A 23,550-nucleotide genomic window follows, 5' to 3' on the forward strand; every position below is an offset into this window, starting at 1 on the left:
CATAGAAAGATATATATATATATATATATATATATATATATATATATATATATATATATATATATATATATATATATATATATATATATATATATATATATGTATATATATATATTCAGCTCGATTGGATATCGGGTAGTGTGTTAATATCCACTTCCAATATTTCCGAAAATAAAAGTGAAATTCAAATAGATGTATTAAAAAAACTAAGTAACCTCATAACCTCAACACTAACAAAACAAATCCTCCTCCATTTAAGTCAAACACAATTCACATCACAAAAGCATCCAGCATAACAGCTATTTACAAAATTACATGAATAAGCTCGATCACGTTCACATAATAAGAATGAAGGAATTAAATGGCTGTTTGAATAATAATGTCATCGCAGGGGTTGGAATAATGAAATGTCTGGAGGAGGCGACAGCCACTCGTGTCAAGAGCAGCAGCCTACTATGCAACAAGTCGCTTAATGCATTTACGGCGCACTCAGTTATTACCATTATATTATACACCGCAGCTATTACTGGAGCCCTTATTCTAGATTATATTACCCTGAACAGAGACCAGCGACAAAACAGTCGATTAAAGAAAATAACAAACAAATAACTATGTATACTATTTCATTGTTTACTTTACCCTATTTTGTCACTAGTTTGTTTTAGTCGTTTATCAACATTATCATTTAATTTATTCATTCGATTCACAGAGCTCAAACAGTTCCATTGCTTCCTTTGTACTTAATGTTAGACTTCCGAAAAGAATATACCTGTGAAATACATTAGTTTTTAATCATCATCAATCGTCAAAATATTGTTGTGTGTCTGTCTGTAATTTTAGTTTATTGAACCCTAAAAGTCGGGTTGCTATGAATTTAATCGTCATTTTTAAAATTGGACCTGATGTAAAAAATAATAATAAATCGATAAATTACCTACCTATTATGCAATTTTTTTCCAGATTTCTGTTGCATGATTTTTTTTGGTAATTTTCTAGTCCATAAAATCCCTACCTATAATATATATTTTTAACAGAAAATTATACTTATATCTCTTTTTATAAGTATATATTTCAAATATAATTTCTGTAAATTTTATAAATATGCTATTTTTTTTATTACAGACCATCTTTACGAAAGAAAAAAACACTTCATATTCGCTAAACGGTGTTTTTCTTACATAGTGTATAAAGAATGTGAAGGTCAAAACTAGGGTTAGTACCAATAAAAATATCTTCAACTCTGTTTTTTTTTAAATTTAGCAATAATATTTTTTAAGCAATAGATTGAAAAACAAATGACAAGGCGAAGTAGAATTCTAAATCACTATATTCGATTAATACGAGTATGTATAGCATAGGTTTACATTGTGAATACAAAAAAATATGATTTAGATAAATTTAATATTTTCCTATCTTTTACCTTGAGTAGAATACGAATAAAAATTTGAATTACTCAATAAACAATATAAATGTACACTACTAAAAGCATTTTTTTTCTTCAATTTCGTATGAACGAATAAAATTAAAATAAAATATTATAGCTAAAATTATTTTTGATTGTTTCCCTTGGTTTACTTTTTTGATTTCTTATAAAATGGTTTACAAAATAAATAAAAACCACTTTTGTGCTTGAAATCGAACGTTTCTAGACTCCGTTTGTCAAGCAATTTTAATGCATATTACCTATATTCGTGACGATATAAAGCATACTAAGAATATACACGTGTTTGGCGTATAGCTTCCTCTTAATAGCCTATGCTTCTTAGCATTGTTCTGACGACCGCGGCTCAGAACAATAGTTGTATTTAGGTGAGAGATGGTACAAAATATTTATCCAAAAACAATATTAATGTAACCGAAACTTAACTATGAACAGTTGAAAATACAAATTAGCTCTCTGAAATTGGATAACGATATATTGTACCCATTGTACCATTAATACACATTTACTTAATCTATGTATACCATACAGCATTTTTTTTCAAAATTTAACTCTCTAAAATTGTGTATATTGAATCACGTTTGTACTAAATTTGAATATTGAATTATGTTAATTTGAGTATTGCTTATGGAGTAGTAGAATAATTAGGAAAAAAATATTTTGCCAACTGTTATAATTTTGAAATGTTATTTCATTTAGTAATAAATAAATAAAATATGCACCCAAACACTCAAACATACGCACAAACCGATACACTACAAATTTCACCCAATAATACTAGATGCATACCTATATAAGACGTTACAACGAAACTTACGTAGGTACCCACCTTCGAATATTTAATATCTGTAAAATGTTTCATCACTGTAACCGATGAACGGTTTGTTTCTATAATACAAAATTCAAATAATATTTTTTTTCAAAACCGTCAGAAATATCCATATTTAATAAAATAAATAAACGAAATCTACGCAACCCTCTGCCAATAACTGTTAGAATACAGTTGGTGGTGCAAATGACAATATTCTAATTATGACCCAAAACGCCATAATGAAAATTATTCTGTAAATCCCTGACAAAATCTTCAAAATCTCAACATCATGTCAATTAAAAAAACTATATTCTAAAAAATATCTCTTCCTTTACATTCATAAATACAACACACAAGAAATAACAACTTACACGTATATTAGACATACTACATTAAAACACTACTATGGCAAACGGACCAGAGGTTGGTTTCTGTCTATAAAAATTGCTTACTTAATCCAAAATTTTGTGGGCAAATATTTCAAAATTACTGTTGAAGTGAAATGCAACAATGAAAGCGTTCTACAGGTCTATAGGCGATGAAAAGCAGCGTCCAAGATAAAACTAATGAATATTAATGTTGATGAATGATCGTTTAAGTACCTACCACACTACCACATTATGGTACGCTTAACTTGTATTCGTTTTACATAAAATTAATAATTAAAGTGAAGGAAAGAAACCATATTTTTGAGGGATCTGGATCGGACAAAAGACAACACCAATCTTTTATTACAAATATTTAATTTTCAAATATTTTCAATAATTTTCAATCTTCAGAAGGTTGGAAAACTGTTGATATCGGCGGCATGAAAACGAGTTTTTTCGTCATCTTGAAATGGTACACATTTTTTATATTTCAATCAGGGCCTCGTCATGAAATACATTAATAAATCCCCTTATACACCTCTTCCTTAACCCGTCTCTCAACTATGTCCAACCAGTTGGCGATATTTGATACAAGGAAGCGTATAAGTATTAATTTGTAACAATCTTGAACACACAGGAAAAGTGAAAATGGCAGTGATTGACATTGAACGCCGAGTGATCCAACCCACTAAGCTATCGCGGAAAACTTCAGACCCTCTGTGATATTCTAAAATGCATGATTTTCAAATAAAGAATGCAGACTGGCGCAGAAACCAAGCTTTGGTACGTTTACCATATTCATTCAAGAAATATTGATTAAAAAAAACAATATAAAATATATTGTGCCAAGTATGTCGTTGGTGACCTAATTTACTGTAACACAAAATTCCTCTATCAATTGCATTGTCACTTACGCAGAACTTCGATCGACTGTGCCAAGTCAGTAATCTATCGCGGCAACAATCAGACATGCCGTGATCTTCCAACGGTTTGTTTGCCCCATAAATTCTGAAAAATTGATTAAAAATAATCACACGCAAGGAGAAAAGTAGGTCACTTGCTTTTACTTTCTGTACTCGTATAAACTTTTTTCTTATTCGCCGTCAACTGCAATGCCCATCACTTAATGTAGCACTTATGGCTGTACTATTTCAATTGATTGCTGGGTGTTGATTTTTTATTAGTGTCTTATTTCTCTAAAATATTTTCGTCATTTTCTGTGACGAAGAAATCTGCCGTTTAAATCGGGTAAAAATTCGACTTTGTCTTTGTCAAGTGGGATGATGATAGTAAAATATGTATGTCATGATTGAATAAAAAATATATTGCCTAATCCTTTGAGAGGTGATATTATTGTACTACAGGGGAAAAACATAAAAGAGTTCGACAAATAAAAGTTGAAAAAACGCAAGCTCTGCCATCGTGCAATCAAATGAAGACACCAAGATGGTTGAAAGGTTTTTAGAAGAACTGTAGTTTATTGTTGTTTTCGAAAATGAGAGGTGTTTTCGGAAAGATTAATTAAAAAAAAATTTAACAACCTATATATAGATTTAACTATAAAGAAAGTAGAAAATCAATGCAGATATAAATATTTTTTGTTTTTAATGAGTTTTTATTATTCACAATGTACATTTGTTACGTATAATTTTTTTTTTTTATAAAATTAGCTGTACGTTATTAACGTTGTAATTAAATGTACATTGTGAATAATAAAAACTCATTAAAAACAAAAAATGTCTAGTAATTGTTACATAGTGAATGCCAAAGAAATACAAAAAACAGATATAAATAGTTTGAATTAGACATATCTGTCTAACTCAAGCAAAAAGATAAACAACTTTTTTAAATTCCGTTGTTTTTCCATGTAATGTTAATATTATTTTCTCCATACATATTGAATTCAAATTTTGTACCTGAAATCTACGTTAAAGCATTGAAATTTCAAAGAAAGTTTTTATTTTTTTATTTGTACTTTTTATTTTGTACCACAGAATTGCTATAACTTGAAGAATTTTGAGATCCTGATAAAAAATATGGAATATTATGTCTTTGCTCGTATTAACTTTTATAAACTAAGAATTTAAAGCATGTTAATAATTTAATGAGAATTGTACATGACGTGAACATTTTTTTGACACTGTGAAAGCAGCATAGTTAAATTATAGTTTATATAGTTTTAAATAAAGGTCAAAAGTCAAAACAACTATTTGTTAGATGATAAATAAATTAAAAAAACTACGAGGAAGAGACGTGCACTTTAGGCAAAATTAGAAAATAAAATCATATAAAAATATTCCGTTTTATCTGCCAAATGTCAAGCCATCTGTCGGAAGTCAAGCGAAATAACACGTTAGAATGTACCTTCCGTTTTAAAATACGCGTTTTATGTGATTCCGCAGAAATGAAAATTTTATTTTACAAAATTTCAACATTTTATTTTCAAATTGTAAATATTTAAAAAAATGCACCTATAATCCAAATATTGAAAAAAAAATACAATAAAATAATTGCTTCTTCGCAACCGACGTACTTTCATCAGGATTAAATATATAATATCAACTTTAAGTTATTAAAAAATATGGTTAATACATTATGAACTTCGGAAGCGCCGTTCCTTCATCAGGATTAAATATATAATATTACCTTACGTTATTAAAAAAATATGGTTAATCATTATGAACTTCGGAAGCGCCGTTCCTTCACCAGGATTAAGAGATAGACAGGTTTAGATGATGAGAACATTTTATTAAAAACAGGACTTAACGAGGGATTTTTGTGATTATTATTTATTTATTTGTTATACACGGATTTCTTAATGTCTAAGGCTTTCCTTATCTAATCGTTTTTCTTAACCACACTTTTACGTCGCCTCGTCCACACGAAGATATTTAAACACGCCCATTTTTTTTCCTTGTGTGACAAGAAAAACATGGAGTAGATCCTAATTAATAAATCGTTACGTTTATCAAATGAATTTACAATTACATTTTATCTTTCTTATCTGCAGAATGGACTCAATCTGCTCGAATACAATCTACAATATTTAAGATATTTTTACAACTGAAGAGATGAATTGATGATTAGTCAAACGTTCCATTACTCCGGGTAAAATTTACCCCTTTTAATTAAAAAAAGTATATACAAATGGCTATTTTATAATACAATACATTACAATTTTACTACCTATTGCAATTTCTTTTGATTAAAATGGCTCTTGCAATCCAGCTTGAATCTATCAATTGGTGGAGACTTCATGTTTTCTGGCAGCACATTGTAATATAATATTCCTTTGTACATTTGTGTATTTGCTTTGTTTCATGTTTGTGTATGTCCATGTTGCCATATGTTGATGACTTGGCTTGCTGAAAGAAATAGTTTGTGTTAGACAATTATTTCTAATACGAACTACATATAGGTAGTTATATAAATATTTTTTTTTTAAATTATCTTTCCGAAATCACTTATCATTTCCGAAGGCAACAATAAACTACAGTTCTTTTAAAAACCTTTCAACCATCTTGATGTCTTCATTTACATTGATTGCAGCGCTTGCTTTTTTTCAACTTTTATTTGTCGAACTCTTTTATGTTTTTCTCCTGTAGTACAATAATATCACCTCTCAAAGGATTAGGCAATGTATTTTTTTTATTCAATCATGACATAAATATTTTACTATCATCATCCCACTTGAAAAAGACTTGTATTGATAAGAACATTAGCTGTTCATATCCGCGATGGAAATAGAACTGTGTAACCGATCAGCAGCCGTACTAGCAGTTACTACAGCAGTTGCTTGTGTTGACGACCGTCTCGAACCTAAAGTCACGGACACTAACTTGATCTTATGTTTCTTTTTTCAAAAGAATATAATATTTTTAATTGAAGAAGAGAGGAATAAGTCCTGATTTAGAATCGAAATGTTGTTTTAAATTGCTTCAGGTAGTCATAATAGTTACAATAACAGATGAGAATGTATGAGACGATGCTTGGATGTGAACGAAGCAAGGATAGAGTTGTGTTTCGGTATATTCTCTCTGCCGGCCCCTGCGGAGAAAAGGAACTGAGTAAGTTAGATTTTATTTTTAAATAAGCGTATATTTATTCGTTTAAAATAATATATAGTTTACTTACGGCACGTTCCAGAGTCGAAGATACTCTCAATATCACCTTGGTGTAGGACAACCATTCAGAATTGAAAAGTTGCTTAAAATGGCTTTAGCTGTTTTTGGTGACCAGGTCTGAATAGCCAGGTACTCCCCTACCTTCCTCTTCCCCATCTCATCCCTATCCCCTCCTTACCACATTCAACTTCACAATATACCCCAATTTGTCTCACTGGCTCCCGACGGTTGGGAGCAGGTTCTCGTGCGGTAATCATATAAAAAAAACCATATTGAAGATTTATCCACGAGCTTGCATGCACGGTTCGTATGACCATTGTGTTTTATGTGTTTATTTAACAATATATATTTACCTAATAACGTTAATAAAGAAACTTATTTTTTAATTCTTAACAATAATACACCACCTCAAAATTTCACCTAGTTTACTATAATTCACAACGTTAAAACTTCACTCCAAGCCATGCATAACCCCGAGCAAATCCGGGTACACGTCAGCTACTGTTGTAATAAAGGTGGAAATAAAAATATGTATATCGTAATAATATAGATAGGTACTTATGTATACTTACTAAACTAAACCGCAAGTAATTTATTATCGCCAGCTGCAAACGAGTGGCTCTCTAACACTACACTAATTCTGATACGACTCGTACTCATACCGCCGATAGCGTTGGTTGTGCCCTCTCCCTCTTTCTCGTAAACGACGCGTGCAACAGAAGAAGACGATGTAACGGAGCTCTTAGTGGCAGGACCTTAGCCAGGTTACTGACTGTTATCAAAGAATGTAAGTAGGTACCTACCTAGCATTTTCGAACATTGTATTTATGTGCGTTGTCCCTACCCAACTAATTATGTTTATATATTATTATATGGCCTTAGTGGTCTAAAGGCCTAACGATATATTTTTATTTTAAACATGTTTAAGTATCCGGCTTCAACCGTTTTGTTTTTCCCTTTTTATTTTATATCTACGAAACTTTTATATGTGTATTATTATACGCGTGGCAACCTACAAGAGCGGGTCGTAAAATTGATGCGAACTATAATACATACATGAGGTTATTGGCGTACCTGTATACGCGTAGGGCTAAGATATCCTTGCGAAACGTTACTGATAAACAGTTGGTGGTTTTGTTCAGGTAGGCACCTGTTGTTATTAGCGTAGAAATGTAGACAATCACCGAATCTGTTAATTCGAAAAGTTTTTACAGTTATTCGAAAGCTTGAGTATTGTATTATCATCAACATTTGTTGCTTCTATAAGTCACCACCCTGAAGGAAAACATTTTTTTTGTAATAATAATAATAATAACATTTTTTTGTAACAAATAATGATATCCTCTCTGTGATCTCCTGTGCTGAGGATTTCATGTACCTACATATTATAAAAAGTGTTGACTGAAATAATTATAAATATATTACATGGCGTTTATAGTGAGTTGAGTAGTTGCGGTTTCACTATGTATTTGGTGTGAGTATGTTTTGTTTATTTATTTCTGATCTCCCTATGTTTGTTTGTATCCAGCTTTTTATTTGAGATTTAAATGTTATGATATAAATGTTTGTTATTATTGAGCGAGAGTGGAATTTTGCTGTAGATAACATAGTACATGAAGCTTTTTTGCCAAATATTGTATTTGTAGTTGCTTGTTAGATATATTTTTGACCCTGATTTCTCAAGTTTCTAATATACGTGTTAGTTGTAACTTCTTGTGTTTAATATTTATGAATATAAAGGAGTATTGTTTTAGAATAGAGTTTTTGGAAGGCGGGTGAAAGTAGGGCAGTGTATGCGGTTCTCAAGGGAATTTTATTCATCTGCCAGATGGGTGCTTTTTATTTTTGATTATAAAATAAAATCAAAGGTATATATCCAATTTAATGGTTAACAACATCGACATGAAAACCACATGCGTGTTCAGAATTTGTGTTTTTAAGGTTGAAACTGTCAAAGAAGTTTTCAGGTAAAAAGTTGAATTGTTTACATGGAAAATAATATTCTTCTGTGGATCAATATTTTTATATGGGAAAAAACAATTGAGTTTCGAAGTACTAATTTTTCTTTTTTTTTCTTCTAAAACCATCATGTAGAATCACCTCCTGAAGTTTGTGCACTTTACCCCGTGACATACTATGTAAATAAAATAAAACTGGATGATTAAAATAGATATTTTATACAAAAGATAAATTAAAATATTTAAATAGGCAATATTAATAAATCTAGATTTAAATACACGCATAAGTACTAAGTACACACATTAAATAAGGTAAAAGACACACTACAAATTATAATGCACGTTAATCATGGTCACATTGTCACAAATAATTTTTTTTTTCAACTCGGACATCGAAGCTCAAATTGAATTAATTTGGGACCAATTGGAACAAATTGTTATAGAAAAAAGTTCCAAAACCGATTTATAAACCTGGTTTTCAACATCCGAAGAACAACGACGTATAGTTGCAGCGCGCCGCAGCGGTAACCAACAAGGATGCCAACAACATCGGTAACAATCTTGGATCGAGAATCGCCAAGATCATTCGTCAAAGCCCGGAATAATGACTGTCGCACCACTCATGTATCATTCGAGAAGAAACCAGAAGTATCTATCCCGTTTGATGTTTTGTGTTAGTAAATTAAGCTCTGGTAGAGCCTTTTTCAGGATCGGTTGTGGGTTGTTTCTTTTACATGTTTTTTGTAACTTTCCACAATATACATTTTTGTTTGCTGATTGCAAATTTGTTTCAGTAGGTACCATTACCACAAGTTACCTACTCATGGGTACACGACCTGAGGTAAGATTGCTCAAAAGTTATTTAGTTTTCTTTTCTCTCTAAAAAGGATGGCCCCGATTACCCATTAATTTAAAAATCCACTACAGTAACAATTTCTTGCACGGAAGGTAATACTTTAAAATTCGGCTGCATCCGGGGGGGACGCCTGTCGTACTTTTATTAATGACAAAATTTAACACTTCCTATCTCCCTCACCCAATAACTCCTAAATGAAATACGCTGAACTATAAACATCAATCTATTTATATGAATAAGATTATCTGTGAAGGGCAGAAACCGGGCGGACTTCGAGCGGAATTAGGGCGGACTCCGGGGAGAACCCGGGCGGGTGGTGTTTATTTGATTTATATACAAATCTACCGTTTTATTCTGAGACTGATAAAATTCTCCAAAACTTGACGATCAAAACAAGAGTAAGGTCCTTGTCTACGTCAGTGGCGATCGGTGACTTTTTGTAGAAGGGATGCTGGACATCAAATGTTTATACTCGTACTTACTACGTAGGTAGTACTTGACATCAAATATGCACATCTAGACGCTAGCCCACAACCAAGATAACATTAGTTACCGTCTAAAATTATTTTCATACATCCATTAAGCTCCATAACTCAATATTTCCAGTATCCAGAATAAGTTTTTTTTTCCGCAAATGGCCGAGACCCAAGCGCGCATTCAATCGAATGGATTAGTACAGGATTTTGTGCATTATGCGTATGAGCATTAAAGACGGTTTTTTCAGATTGGATGCTATCATTAATATCGTATAAAGTTGACGAAGATATTGGCTTGCGGGTCTCAGTGCGCATGCGCAGAAAGAACGTACGTTCTAGCATTCGTGGATACGCTTTACAGATCGCTTCCACACCACAGTGTGTTTTACGCGTTTCACAGTATTTGAGAATGTATGTGTATTTAGACTGGCCTGCACTGTTTGTATCGTGCCGTTCGTTGTGTGTTTACGGAAACGGGACGATAATATACACGATGTCTTATAATAATAATATTTATAGAAATTTTTAATATTTTAATTACAGTATTTCTGTTTACGGCTAGAAGTCCAAATCTTTTTACTCTAAAATGCAAGGGATGCTGAACATCCATTGCACGTATGGACGGACCACGCCTGGTCTACTATGTTTTAGAAAACTCTGTGTTAAGCCTGGCTGGACTTTAGCTGGATACTTATGTAAATATATTTTACTTTTTAAAATTAGTGTTAAAAATACAATTAGATAACTCTAACCTAAAATACACTATTTTAACGCATAAGAAGAATAAATATATAAATATATTTTATTATTGTAAGCGTCAGTATAAGTCTATTATATTGGAATCATTTTAGTAACTTTAAAAACCATTGATATATTCTTACATTGTAGAAATAGCTGATCAGCTAAACGATGTGTTAATAATTCCATGCACAGAAGCAACCAGTGCTCTCGAAGTTCGACGAATATAACACATAATCTTTATATATACACATACACATAATCTTTAAAGTATAAACCGAAAATTTAATGAATTGATGATAGTTATCACAGAGCCGGACTCAGACCATGACATTCTCCTAAGTGAATGCTGAATCAATGATAACTATGTATATCTTAATACACGAAATAACCAAACACGAAGTTCAATAATTCTATGCCGATATTTATGAAAGTTAACGCTTCAAAGCAAACAAATAATCTAATTTTTGTTGAGGTACCTATGAGTAAATGGGATAAATGAAGGGGCTGTTGCAAAAAAACTGAGATCTAATTTTCCAACAGTTTTAATTACCTCCTTTAGATCGGACAAAACCAATGGTCCTTTTATGTTTCAACATTCAATTTTTAATAGGATTTTTATCGTGAAAGCTTAGTTTTATAATTTTTAAATGAAATTCAAGGATAGGTAATTACGCAAAATATTAGTGTTGGCAGTGTCCATTTTATTCATAGATCTGCCAAGTAAAACATATTTTCTTCTCATTAAACAACCATTCCCAAATGTTCTGAGTTAGCGGGCTTCTATATTTGGGGAATATTGAGAGGCGGATATAAATTCTTTAGCGGTTAAAAATTTTCAGATAATTCGAATTTTAAAATAGTGTCGAAAATAGCTACACACAAAAATATGTGACGCGAGGCCCTAATGTAATGGATAGACCTGCGGTTGAATTTTGCCAAGCAAATATCTAAAATAATGTGGGAATTTTAACGGCGTAAGTGATGAAGTCGTATAAAAATAATATTCTATATAAAAATAAAAATATTATTAGAACGGAGAAATGGACGGATCTTTTGCCCTAGAAGGCCTTAACAATTGATCTTTCCGTGGGGTTTATTTTAATTATTTCTGATAAACGTATTACTCAAATTTTTCTAGAGGAATCCCTAATTATCTACTAATTCATCGTCTAGAAAAATAAAATCCGCTGATTACCGCTAATTTTATAGTTGAAAAACGTTTTATAACACTTTCAAATCGTTTTACTTAAAATTTTTCAATATTAAGATACTATTTTATTAATCTTGAATATAAATAACTTACATTCGTAGGGATCGCTCTAAAAAATATTTATATTATCGTTACGAATTCGTCCGAATGAATTAAAATGCGAGCCGCGAGCAAATCCCCGTTAAAAGAGTATTTTTGTCGCCTCAACGCGCAACGTACCTATTTATAGCAAAACTAAACAATTTAAAATAAAGTTAAGTTTTAAATTCAGTTTTCGGACGCTAGCAAGCGTGTCACCAGAGTGCTACAATTCTCTCGACAATGAGGTTCATAATACATGTGAAAATATAATTAACAAATTGTGGTGGCCGAGTTGTGGAAATAATATTTTGAAATGAGGGAAGTCAAATCCTCCATAATTGTAAATTAACATGAGATTGTAAACATTTTTAGATTATTTTTGATTCTTTTTGACAGTATTCTTATGAAAAAGAATTGACTAATAATCTAAAAATATACATCATTGCTGTAGTTTGATTCAGTATAATAATTTTGTGGTCAAAAGTATATAGTCCGGTTTTTGTGGATTTCATTTAGGTAATGTTTCTCCTCACTCCTGTGCATACAAGTAACATTTTACCCTTGTAAATATGGTTATAGGAGGAAATCAAAAATTACCCGGCATCTGGGAATATTTGTCTTTTTTTTAAAAACAAAGTTTCCTTATTTTAAGAATTCAATTAAATAAAGCCACTATATAATATTTTAAAACCCTCACCAAACACAAGAGGCCTGTGGCTTTATGGTGAGGAAAATCTTATATTATTTTTTCTTTATCTCAGTGTTATAAATTTTATAGTTATTGCACAATATGTGTATAAAATAAAATTTGATGTATGTGGGTATTTTTGCAATGCCCTAATTAAGAACCCACGTAATATTACGTATCTACTAAAGCTGGAGTAAAGAATCATAATGTTGGTTAGTAAAATTTATTAGTAAAAACATCTCTCTTTATTAGCGTATCAGTGTTAATGCCTAAATTCTAGAAACCTTCTCTATCACAGTAAATTCTTCATCTTTAATATTGGTGTAAAAGCAAGCAAACGCCTAAATAAATACAGCCTCCCCATGAAATGCCAACACCCTTGCACGGCGGCGAGACACCTAGTAATTTTGAACGTTAGCATTTCCGTGGAATCGGAACTCGAACAATTGAATGGAATCCAATCAAGATGACGAGCAATCCGAGCGACGTGGTGTTATTGTGGTACGTAGTGCCAAAATATTCCGCAATAAAACGAAGCCCACTCAGCCGTTCCCATCAAATGGCCGCAATTTCCGCCGGCTGAACGGCTTGATAAGAGGAGTAGGTACATGAGGATATGTCGCGGTGCTGCAAGTAAACCCTACAACGCCGCAAAGAGTGCAACAAGTCTACCTTTCTCTTGCCTCGCCCGCAAGAATCTCGCTTTTGTTGCGCTTTCGTGAAAATGCTGAATCGTTGATGTGTTCCTCCTGCCTTTACTTGCGTTCCTCCTACCTTCGGTGACCGACGGGCCAAAGTTTGCAATCTCGGAGAAAAGTGTTTTTTTTAATTTTATTTATAGTATTTACGATAACGCGTTAACATCATAGAATGTTTTTAAATTAAGTATTTTCTTTGTCAATTTCTGAAATTTGTTTTGTCATGTCTTTCCAGTAATATAAGTCAGCAATATTAATTCCACTTTGATGCTTACAATACTCATACTAAAATACTCACTTCCCCTAGAAATTCAACCTTTTGCTGTCACGAGGGATAAAATAAAATGATTGTTTTTCGTTTTTGCACTAATTAATTTAGTTTAATCTTAATATCACGGGTCACCGTATTTTTACATGCTAATCTCCGAATAATCCCGATATTTTATTATTTAGAACCGATAGGTGGCGCTATTGTCGTAATCAAAAATTTGTTTTAATTTTTTCAACTAATTTTGTTTTATTTTCTTCCAGCTTTATCATCCCAAAATACATACAACCACACATTTTAACTTTCCTTAATAGACTGCGGTCTGTGGTAAGACAACGTCTGCCCGGCTCACTAGTTTCAGTTTTTAAAAGCTCAAAACTAGTTGCATTATTTTAAAAATAAAGGAAGGGTTGTTTCACAGATTTTCAAATTTTGTTTCAAGTTCTGTAAAGGTTAATTTCAAGTTCTGTTATTATATCATTACCAGTAGTTTCGTATAATTGAAATAATAACAGAACTTTCACAGAAGTTGAAAACTTATTTTGAAATTTGATGAATTGTATGAAACAACTAAGACTTCAATCGGTTCAGGAGTTTTTGTTGCTATACAAAACAGATTTTTTGCTTTACAGTATAATATATATACTTCATAAATATAGGTTAATCTATCTTTTTACAAATCTAAAAAATAAGGTCTCCATTAAAAATCAACATTTACACAACGACAAGCGTATTATTTGCTATAGAAAATGCTCATGCCCGACCATTTTCATTAATAGTTTTTATTTACGCGACAAATTGCTTCAATAAGTGCAGTGCATTGGTAATAGAATTTTTCTATTCTTTTCCATTCCATAATCATTTCGACGCAAATGTTGGTGGTTGAGATGGAGACTTATTTATTTGTTTGTTTTATTCAAACGAGCCTTTTGAATTTAAAATGAGGTTAAATTATAGGTTTCATCGTTTTAATGAAGTAGAAGATTATGTGAGGATAGTTTTTTTGTAATTTTCCTTAGAATAATGAATATATCTCGCGTTCATCAGCATTCCAGAACCGTTTTGTCAGAGGTTATTCAAGGCCTGTGTATTTGAATTCTGTGTGTTATATTTGTCGAAATTGAATCAGACATCAGAGATTCGCTTTGCTACCCTTATCTGTAGGAGTATTTTTTTAGGATGAATAGAGTGGAGAAGTGAAAGATACATGAAAAAAAGATTAGAAAGTAGGTTGAAGTACCTGGTTATTCAGAACTAGTAAGTACAAAACACAGGTACATAAAATCAGGATAATATCATGATTTCGCAAAAATATTATCAGGGCAAATCGATAAAACTTTCTTAAGTTGATGTTTTATTAAAAAAGGCCGGTTAATTTATAGCGAGGACAAGACTCGGTTTTTCTCCGTCTAGGTTACAAGCACTGGTCTAATTATTTCCATATTATGGACCACAAAATCAACATTAATCATGATCTAATTTGGAAAAAGTCCTTCATACAGAGTGACACAATGTTACAGAAGAAGAGTTTACTAGAGAAAGGAACTAAAAAATCATTGGTTACTATAAGACACAGATAAAAGGCCAATTATAAAATAAAGTTTCACACTACAATAAGGTAGGTAGGGTCCTACTGCGACTTACGGTGTCAAGAAGGTTTTGGATAGTCAAATCTCAAAAAGATTATTTCTATAAATACTTGGAAACAAGTGTTGATTTGAAATAAAATCCGGTTTCAGTGAAGAGATTGGCATTAACTTGCTTTAGCATTTTACATGGAAATGGTCCGCTCGGCTTATTAAAGAGCTTTTGTTAAAATCTTTGTCTTTTCTTGAACGAAGTTAACGACATTATTGAGCTTGTTAGAACAGTAATCACATTATAAATTTACTAAGAGACTGGGAAAATAACTTGTTTAAAAAAAGTTATAATGAAAGTTATTCTGTCAGTTATTTAAACCCACAGAGACTTTGGTACAGAACAAAGGCTGAAATTAATATTTAATATTCTTACAATGTTAATATTGCTTAATTAGAACCGTTTTATATGAAACAAATCCTCCCGATAAATAAATTGACACAGTGCGAAGACGTGCTTTAAAATAATGGGATAAAATGGATAAAGATTTGGTGTTCAAATGTTTTGTATTAAAAATCGTTAGTCGTGAAAATTAAATGGCCTCATAAACCGAATGTATTAATCGATACACATAAATAAAATATAAGTTTTCTTTACCTTAAAATTAGTTGCCGATGGCGTAGTATCAATTTTGTGGACAAAAATCTACGGTTTTAAAAAAGTCCTTGAAAATTCGTATTTTTTTTAAGATATGATGAGAATTACCTTAAAAAATCATTGATACACTAATTGGAGTCACAATTGCGCAAATCTCACAATGCTAGAGGTTCTTTCGGAAGAATTTTCTATTTTTTTGTTGGATTTCTCTGAAAATAAGATTCCTTGTAAAGTATTGAGAAAAAACGTTCCCTTTTATAAGAATAACTTTGAAATTGTGACAACAATTATTATACCTACTCTAAAATTCCCGCCAGTTTCATCAATTTATTGGGCAATGTTTTTTATTGTAAATTTGCGAAACATCTATTTGCGGACATCCAACAAGACTGTTTTGGTTAAAATACAAATATTCTCAAAATAACTGAGGTATTTATATATTATGGTGCCATAATTTTAACTTCAAAATAAACGTGTACATCTTTTTCCGACCAATAAAACGTGTTTCATTAATATTACGAATAAAATAAAATCAAGCTATTGCTTAAAATTTAGCCACGAATACCTAAGAAAATACCAATTCTTTAGATGTTATTTTGGGAAAAAGGGTATTTTCGTTAAAAACTTAGTGGTGGGAGTAATTGTCACATTTTAAATACATCTATTTGAATTTCGAATATGTTTTCTTGAATGAATGAATGACATATTCCTGACATCTGAGCGAACTAACTGGGCAGATAGACTCTCTGTCGATGACAATGCATTATGTTAGCTTTGGGTAGCACTCACGCACACTCTGAAATATAGATTCACATTCATCGGTCTAATACATTGATACTCTTCTGTTATTTTGACTCAAGTCTCAAGTTTATATATATTTAAAAAAAAAAATTTAGTGAACTAGGCGTTTATTATTTTATTTTTAACATTTAATGTACGTTACCACCATTAAACATGTCTATTCTGAGGCTGGTAAAATTTAATATATCATTGTGGTCAGTGGTTGAGTGGGCATAGCGCTTGTGTCTCACCCGAGCGTCGCGTGTTCGATTCCTCGGCTGGCTAAGTCCTCCATCACAACACAAGCAACATTTTCGGCTTTCTGTGGTGGTAGTAGGAGATTTTCAAATATTGTTGGGTTATTCCTAACCTGGGAATGTTTGTCTTTCTTTTAAAAAAAAATATATATATATTACAGAAACGATTTACCAAATACCAAATAATAATATGTGTGCACTCACTTTATTCTTCTGATGTTGTTTTGTGAAAAAAAATCTGTCGTACATGTATAATGGATTATTCTTATCTCACAGAGGTGAATAATATTAATAATAATGATTTATTGTCTTCTTTCTTAATAATATAATAATGATATCCTCACTGGGATCTCCCGTGCTGAGGATGTCATCTACATATAATAATTTAATTATAATAAATTAATATTACAACATAGTAACATATGAATTTAATTATAAACATATATCATATAGTATTTTTTTTTTCTTTTTTAAGTAATTTTAAAATAAGTATATTCGGTTTTAGTCTGTGTTTGATATCAGTATATTTTCTATTTCAGATCTCCCTATATTAAGTATCCAGCTTTTTATTTGAGATTTAAATGTTACAATGTTAAGGTTTTTGAGTGAGAGTGGTGTTTTATTGTAGAGTTTAATACTATGATATAAGAAGCTTTTTTGCCCAAAAGTTGTATTAGTAGTTATTTGTTGGATAAGCTTTTGACCATGAGATCTAGTTTTTCTATTGTACGTGTTTGTTGTTATTTCTTGGGTTTTGTACTTATTTATGTAATCTGTTGTTGTTATTTAGGTACACATTGCGCTAAAATGCTAGATTTGCACAAACGGGTTGTTCAAGTTGCTTAAAACACTATTACAAATAATAATACTAATGTAGGAATTTTTTCAAGTTAATATCATTTTATTTTGTTTTCTTACTATAACTCCACATAGGAGGCTCTGAGGAATATGATTTCCCCAGGGCCTATGTCATATTTGGGGATGCTTGAAGGAGTTTTTTTAGGAGAAGATGGAGTGAACATGAAGAGACCAATGTTGTAGTAGGTAGGAAACACAGAGGTCGAAAATTTGTTCGGAATGCCATAGCCGATCTGTTGAATTAAAGAACGAGTCGTAGAATTGACTCGATCACTTATGACAAATGTCAACCGTATACAAATGTTGGGGGCGCGTTTGAAGTATTTCTCGACTATGTACTTGTGCCGAAAGAACCAACGACGCTATCTAATCTTTGAATGGTACCTATTTGAATTTTATAAGTACATATTTAAATTGGAAGTCACGGATGTTGAAATGGAGTTTTTTGTGTAAATAATTACGTGAGTAGGTACATTATTACTTTTAAATATTGTTCATTTTAGATACATTTAGGTAGAATAATATTCATGATTAATATTTTCGTGGAAAGGACAAAGTGCTGTAATCTATCGGAGGCGCACATGTTGACACTAGTTTTAATAATTTAGCAACCATCGACAGGTGTGTGTCTTACGCCCGTCAAACGTACCTACCGCAATATGCTGCTTGTCAAATTATAAACATTCGCTTTTAGGCACAGTGAATGGATACATCAATATGTAGCCTACAATATATCATAAATATACACACGCCATAAGCATTCTATCAATATATATTTTTAATAAATAGTTTAAAAAATAAATATATTTTAGACATATTTTAGAGATTGTATTTTTCAGGTTCGTTTCTCAACGTGAATTAGTAATATATTTTGTTGTTATATGTTTTTTTGAGTTTACTAATGATTTTATTTCAAAAATATTGTAAGAATAAAAAATATAAATACCTATTTGGTAGCTCTCCAAATCATCAAACAGTGCGATCAGCAAAGCTCCAATAAAAATAAACGACACTCGAATAATACGCGCCATTCTATAAACTGACGTTTCGCTGAAACTAGTAACCGTACAGCAGCGAGAGGCGTCCTGTGGGCAGGTCTGCTCTTAGGCAGCTCTCCGAACCATATGTTGCTGTTGTAGGTGCTGATTCCTAAAGAAGCCGACACGCGCGTCCCCCCCGGGTGACTAATCAATACTGAGCAACCGAGCACCGAGCCATGAGCCACGATCCGCCAGCCGCGAGCCGAGTAGTGTGCAAGCAGCTCTCTGACGTAGGCCTGCCGCTATCCGCTGTCCGCTATCTGCCGTGCCGCAACGACATGCTACGCGCTACGGGTTACGGGCTACGGGCTACGGGCTACAGGCTACGAGCTACGAGCAACGAGCTACATCCATACGATAAGCGCGGCCATTCGCCATGGACTCATTTCTGGCTCACAACAAACATTCACACTTTAAAAATGTATCTAATTCATCCGAAACGATGCGCAAGACCCGCAAATTTTACCGCAAGATTCGTATCTGTACGAAAATCCTGCGCCGCCCGCGGCCTCTGTTTCCGTCCTTCTTTCACCCTAACACTTAAACTTTTTACTAGTACTTAATTCCACGATAGTTATTAAAAAATGTAAAAAAAATTCGAGGATGGCGACCGTTGTATTCGTTTTATCAACGTAACGTTGCCGGATAATACTCGCAGTGGTTATTCTATTCTTGACAAAGAAGGAAGGGGAAAGATGAATGAACTAGAACCCTAAATGAGCAAGAGAGACAAAGGAAGCCGAATATTATTAGACATTGTAATACATGATAAAGTCTCGAAAAGAGTGGGACGGTAAAAGGACGGTACTTACACAACAATGTAATTTTGTGTCGGTACTTAATGTAATAATAATATTACATGTCATATTAAAAAAATAGGTCTTCTAAACAATCGTTATATTTGGGTACTTACTCGTAAAATGTAGATTTTCTAAAAGCTTTCAATCTTTTAATTTTCACATTATTTTACAATGTTTTATTTAGTCATTGCATGGCTTGCAATGATGGTAAACATAGTTTATATTACCTTTATCCCGGTTAGCAGATGACAGACGATCCCAAATGTGGCCAAAACATTATTTCCTCCTATTCATCTCAAAAAAATTTTCGAAGGGTATAATTTAATGTTCAATGCATGTCATATTATTTAAATATTACACGCATTTTTTATGTTCATTCATTCTATATTAAATGAAAGAACACACTTCCACGCCTGTTGCTTAGTTACATCACTTTCTGTCACCAATGAGAGGTCTTCTTCTTTTCTATTTTTATCTCTTTCTCTCACTGTGTTATTTTCTTATGTCTGTATGTCATTATGATTAGTTTATATAAGCCCTGATGAAGCTTATGATAAGTAAAGCCTGGTTTGTCTTTTATTTATAAATATTCAATAAAAGTGATACATTACAAAGTGGTTTTTATTTCTTCATTTAATATGTAATGTCTCACCCCAGAGTATTGAACCCCTTTGGAAAAAAATAATTAAATTTATTTAAAACAATGTTATTATTCTCTTCGAGTGAGTTTTCCAATCTTCGAACGCTTAAATTTTTTCTCTTTCGTAAAATTATATTTTCGAAAATTGCGCAAAGGTTGGCAGTTAAAAATATATCAAATTCATGGAAATTTAGTCATAATTTTGACACCTGTGAGGGTGTTTTGAATTCCATACCATCGTTTTCAACATATACTTATAATTTTTTTTTTCTAAAATACGCAAGTGGGTGTGCGTGTTTGTAGTAAGGTGAAGTAGGTACCCTCGTAATAATTTTCATAATAATTACTTAATTTCTAAAGGACCGTTTATGTGAAAAATCATCTCCTTCACTACTACTAACTTCTACCCACTAACAAAACTCTATTTATTATCCGAAGTTTGAGTGATGATGAATAACATTCAGTAATATCGATAGTGCATGGTGTCCGGAAACTCGTAGTACACTCATAGAAACTGGTGAATCTACGTCTTACAGGGAACTCAAAAATAAAAATCGATCTGAGATTTTGTATTTTTTTTACCTTCTTCCATTGTTTTCGAAAACCAGAAATAAAAAAGTATAGTTGGTTCTAGGCTTTGACACTTTTCAAAATACATTTAACAGTTGATATCAACCCCATAGCCAGTCGATTTACTCGAAAACGAAAAATCAAATTACAAAAATTTTTGCACAAAAACGACTCCAAATGCAATATAAATTTCCTATAATACTTGCAGAACTCTATAATTATATTATTAAATTTCAATTTAAAAAAAAATACATATAAATTTTTTTTTTTAAATATTTCCTAGTAACCCGCATGTATTTTGAGTTACCGAAAACCGTGTATTTATAGACAGTGACGGCCGCAAGACGTAAAAAGTCAACACGAATCCTCATGAAGGATCAGCTCCTTTCGGCCACTTCCGCACATTAGAACAAGTATGTAATATTTTAAATTGACAGAAACATTTTTTGTGATAAAAAAATAAATATCAATATAAAGTCTTCGAAAGCTCTTCACAGATTGCTTTGAAATTTTGACACGGCGTTGCATTCGAATACCTATGTGTTTTTAAATACCTATATTATATAGATGTCACCTGTGAGAAGTAATTTTTGATCTGTTGTTATCACATTATGTACATCTTGTTTAGTATTAATTTGTACCCTGATGATGCTTAAGTAAAGCGAAACCGGTCGGTTCTTAAATTAATAAATATCGTGGTTTTAAAACAAAAAAGTATTTTATTTTATTAAATATGTCAAACCACAAAGTGATTGCTTTCTACAATAATATTATTTATTTATTATAAAAAATATATTAATATTTTGCTTTCTAACTAACTAGATAATTCAAAGCCATCTGTATAGTAAATTAATATTTTTAACAATAATAATTTTACATAATTCAACGATGATACATGATAATAACTTATCCTAAAATTATTCTCCATCGATGGTTTAGTTAAAATATTGTTACTCCGTAAAAGGTAATATTGATAGAATTTAGTTTGTAAAATTGTAATTGTAACTTGTGATTTTTAATTATAATAACAAATTTTTAGTTACATATTACAGTATCTACATTAAGTAAATACAATATTTCGGCATAGACTTTCGTTTAGCATAAAGATAATTGTAATTGATAGGGAGATACAATATCTGTGCACATAAACACATTGCAAGAAGGATTTAGGGAAAGTAGGTTTAGGAGAACATCATGTAATCTGTGGTACATTTCAGTACTTGACTCATTTTCGATAAAAATTGGAGACAGATTTTTTGTGTATTTACTCGATTTTTTTTATTTTAAGGCTATCCGGAAGGAGCTTGTACATGTGTAGGTATACCCTTATGACCAAGTTTTTTTTTCCACTTTCAGTCTTAACTCTACATATATTTAATCTTTTTCTTAAATATCGATATCATATTAAATACCACTTTAACACCCTGTATCGTTTGTCAGAAAATTACGCCATTAAAACTACAAGTAATTTAACGAATGCAATTTAACACTTGAAGTTCTGAATTAAACACTGGCGAATATTCACAACAGAAGTTTATTGTCGCTTAGTGTTTATTTAATTACATTGTTATTTCAATTCTATTCAATGAAGCCTAAAAGTAAACCGACATTTTAAAATGTTCACAATATTATTTCTTATTTTTAAATATATTTATTTGAATTTCACTTTTGTCGTCGTTGGAAACGGAAATTATCCGACTTTCTGGTATACGATCGAGATGAAACCCGAAGGGTAGACAGGTTGTCAATGACAACGCATTCTGTCAACTTTTGATGACAATCATATACACGTTTTACACCAGTTAATACTAAATTAATGGTCCTACCCGATCGGCATTTGGCGAGGTTGGTTAAATTCTCGACTCTAGTTACTGTGAAAGAAGATTCAATTGTCAGTCAAACCAAATTTCAAAATATATTTATTATAGTAAAAAAACATTGTTCTTTAGGGGTTGATTTTTTTCGTAGATCTCACTAAAAAGATAAACTGATGTGTTGGGACATTTCCGTATTCTCAACTTTTTCTTTACTTGTCGAAAAATTTAGCAAAAATTTTCAAATATAAAAAAAAATTAAACAATTTATTTAACTTATCTGGGATCTAGGGTGTGAATCTAGGTCCTCGCACTTCTTGCGATTTTAATTTCAATGGTAGATACTAATAACAATTGTTTTTCAGTTTAATTTTTTTTTTCTGGTAAAACTTAACGTAATAACATAACCTCATAAATATGTAGATTGTAGAGTAGCTGAAATCCTTGCCTCGCCCGAGCTTATTCTCAAGGGGTGAGAATAGGGCATAGAGGTGGTTTTACAACATCTCATGTAGACTGTAATTTTCTTTTTCTGTGCAAAATTTTATCAAGATGCCTCAAAAAATGCTTTAAGGGGTGGAGAAAAATAGTGGGGATGGTGTTTCGAAAACTTGTGTAGACAGTGACCTTTCTTTTTTATTGATGTAGTTTCTTTCTCTTGATTTTATTGAGAACAAGTATTTAAAATTTCATTGATCGCGGAAACTGTTGATTTGTATGAAAAAAAAACACTATTACATAGATACCCTTCCTTGTTTAAATCTATAGATAGATGTAGGTTAAGCGCGTAGGTCAGCGAGCGAGCGCTAATCAGGCGACTTTTACAAGCCTGATCG

The 23,550-nt window shown here is 31.7% G+C and overlaps 1 protein-coding gene across 2 annotated transcripts in view; it reads right to left on the reverse strand.

Moving 5' to 3' along the window:
- Positions 1 to 19,078, reverse strand: part of LOC149412320 (neural proliferation differentiation and control protein 1) — a 97,325-nt gene extending 78,247 nt beyond the window's left edge. The window contains exon 1 of one of the 2 annotated variants that reach the window (XM_089645810.1): positions 18,797 to 19,078. In XM_089645810.1, coding sequence (XP_089501936.1) covers positions 18,797 to 18,881 — 85 coding nt within the window. In that variant the 5' untranslated portion in view covers positions 18,882 to 19,078. The remainder of the gene's footprint in view (positions 1 to 18,796) is intronic. The other variant, XM_089645809.1, reaches the window with a different exon arrangement.
- Positions 19,079 to 23,550: the final 4,472 nt, after the last annotated feature.

The sequence above is a fragment of the Hesperophylax consimilis genome, chromosome 23 (assembly GCF_061612785.1).
Source record: "Hesperophylax consimilis isolate HC1 chromosome 23, BYU_Hcon_1.0, whole genome shotgun sequence".
In the NCBI taxonomy this organism is placed as follows: domain Eukaryota; kingdom Metazoa; phylum Arthropoda; class Insecta; order Trichoptera; family Limnephilidae; genus Hesperophylax; species Hesperophylax consimilis.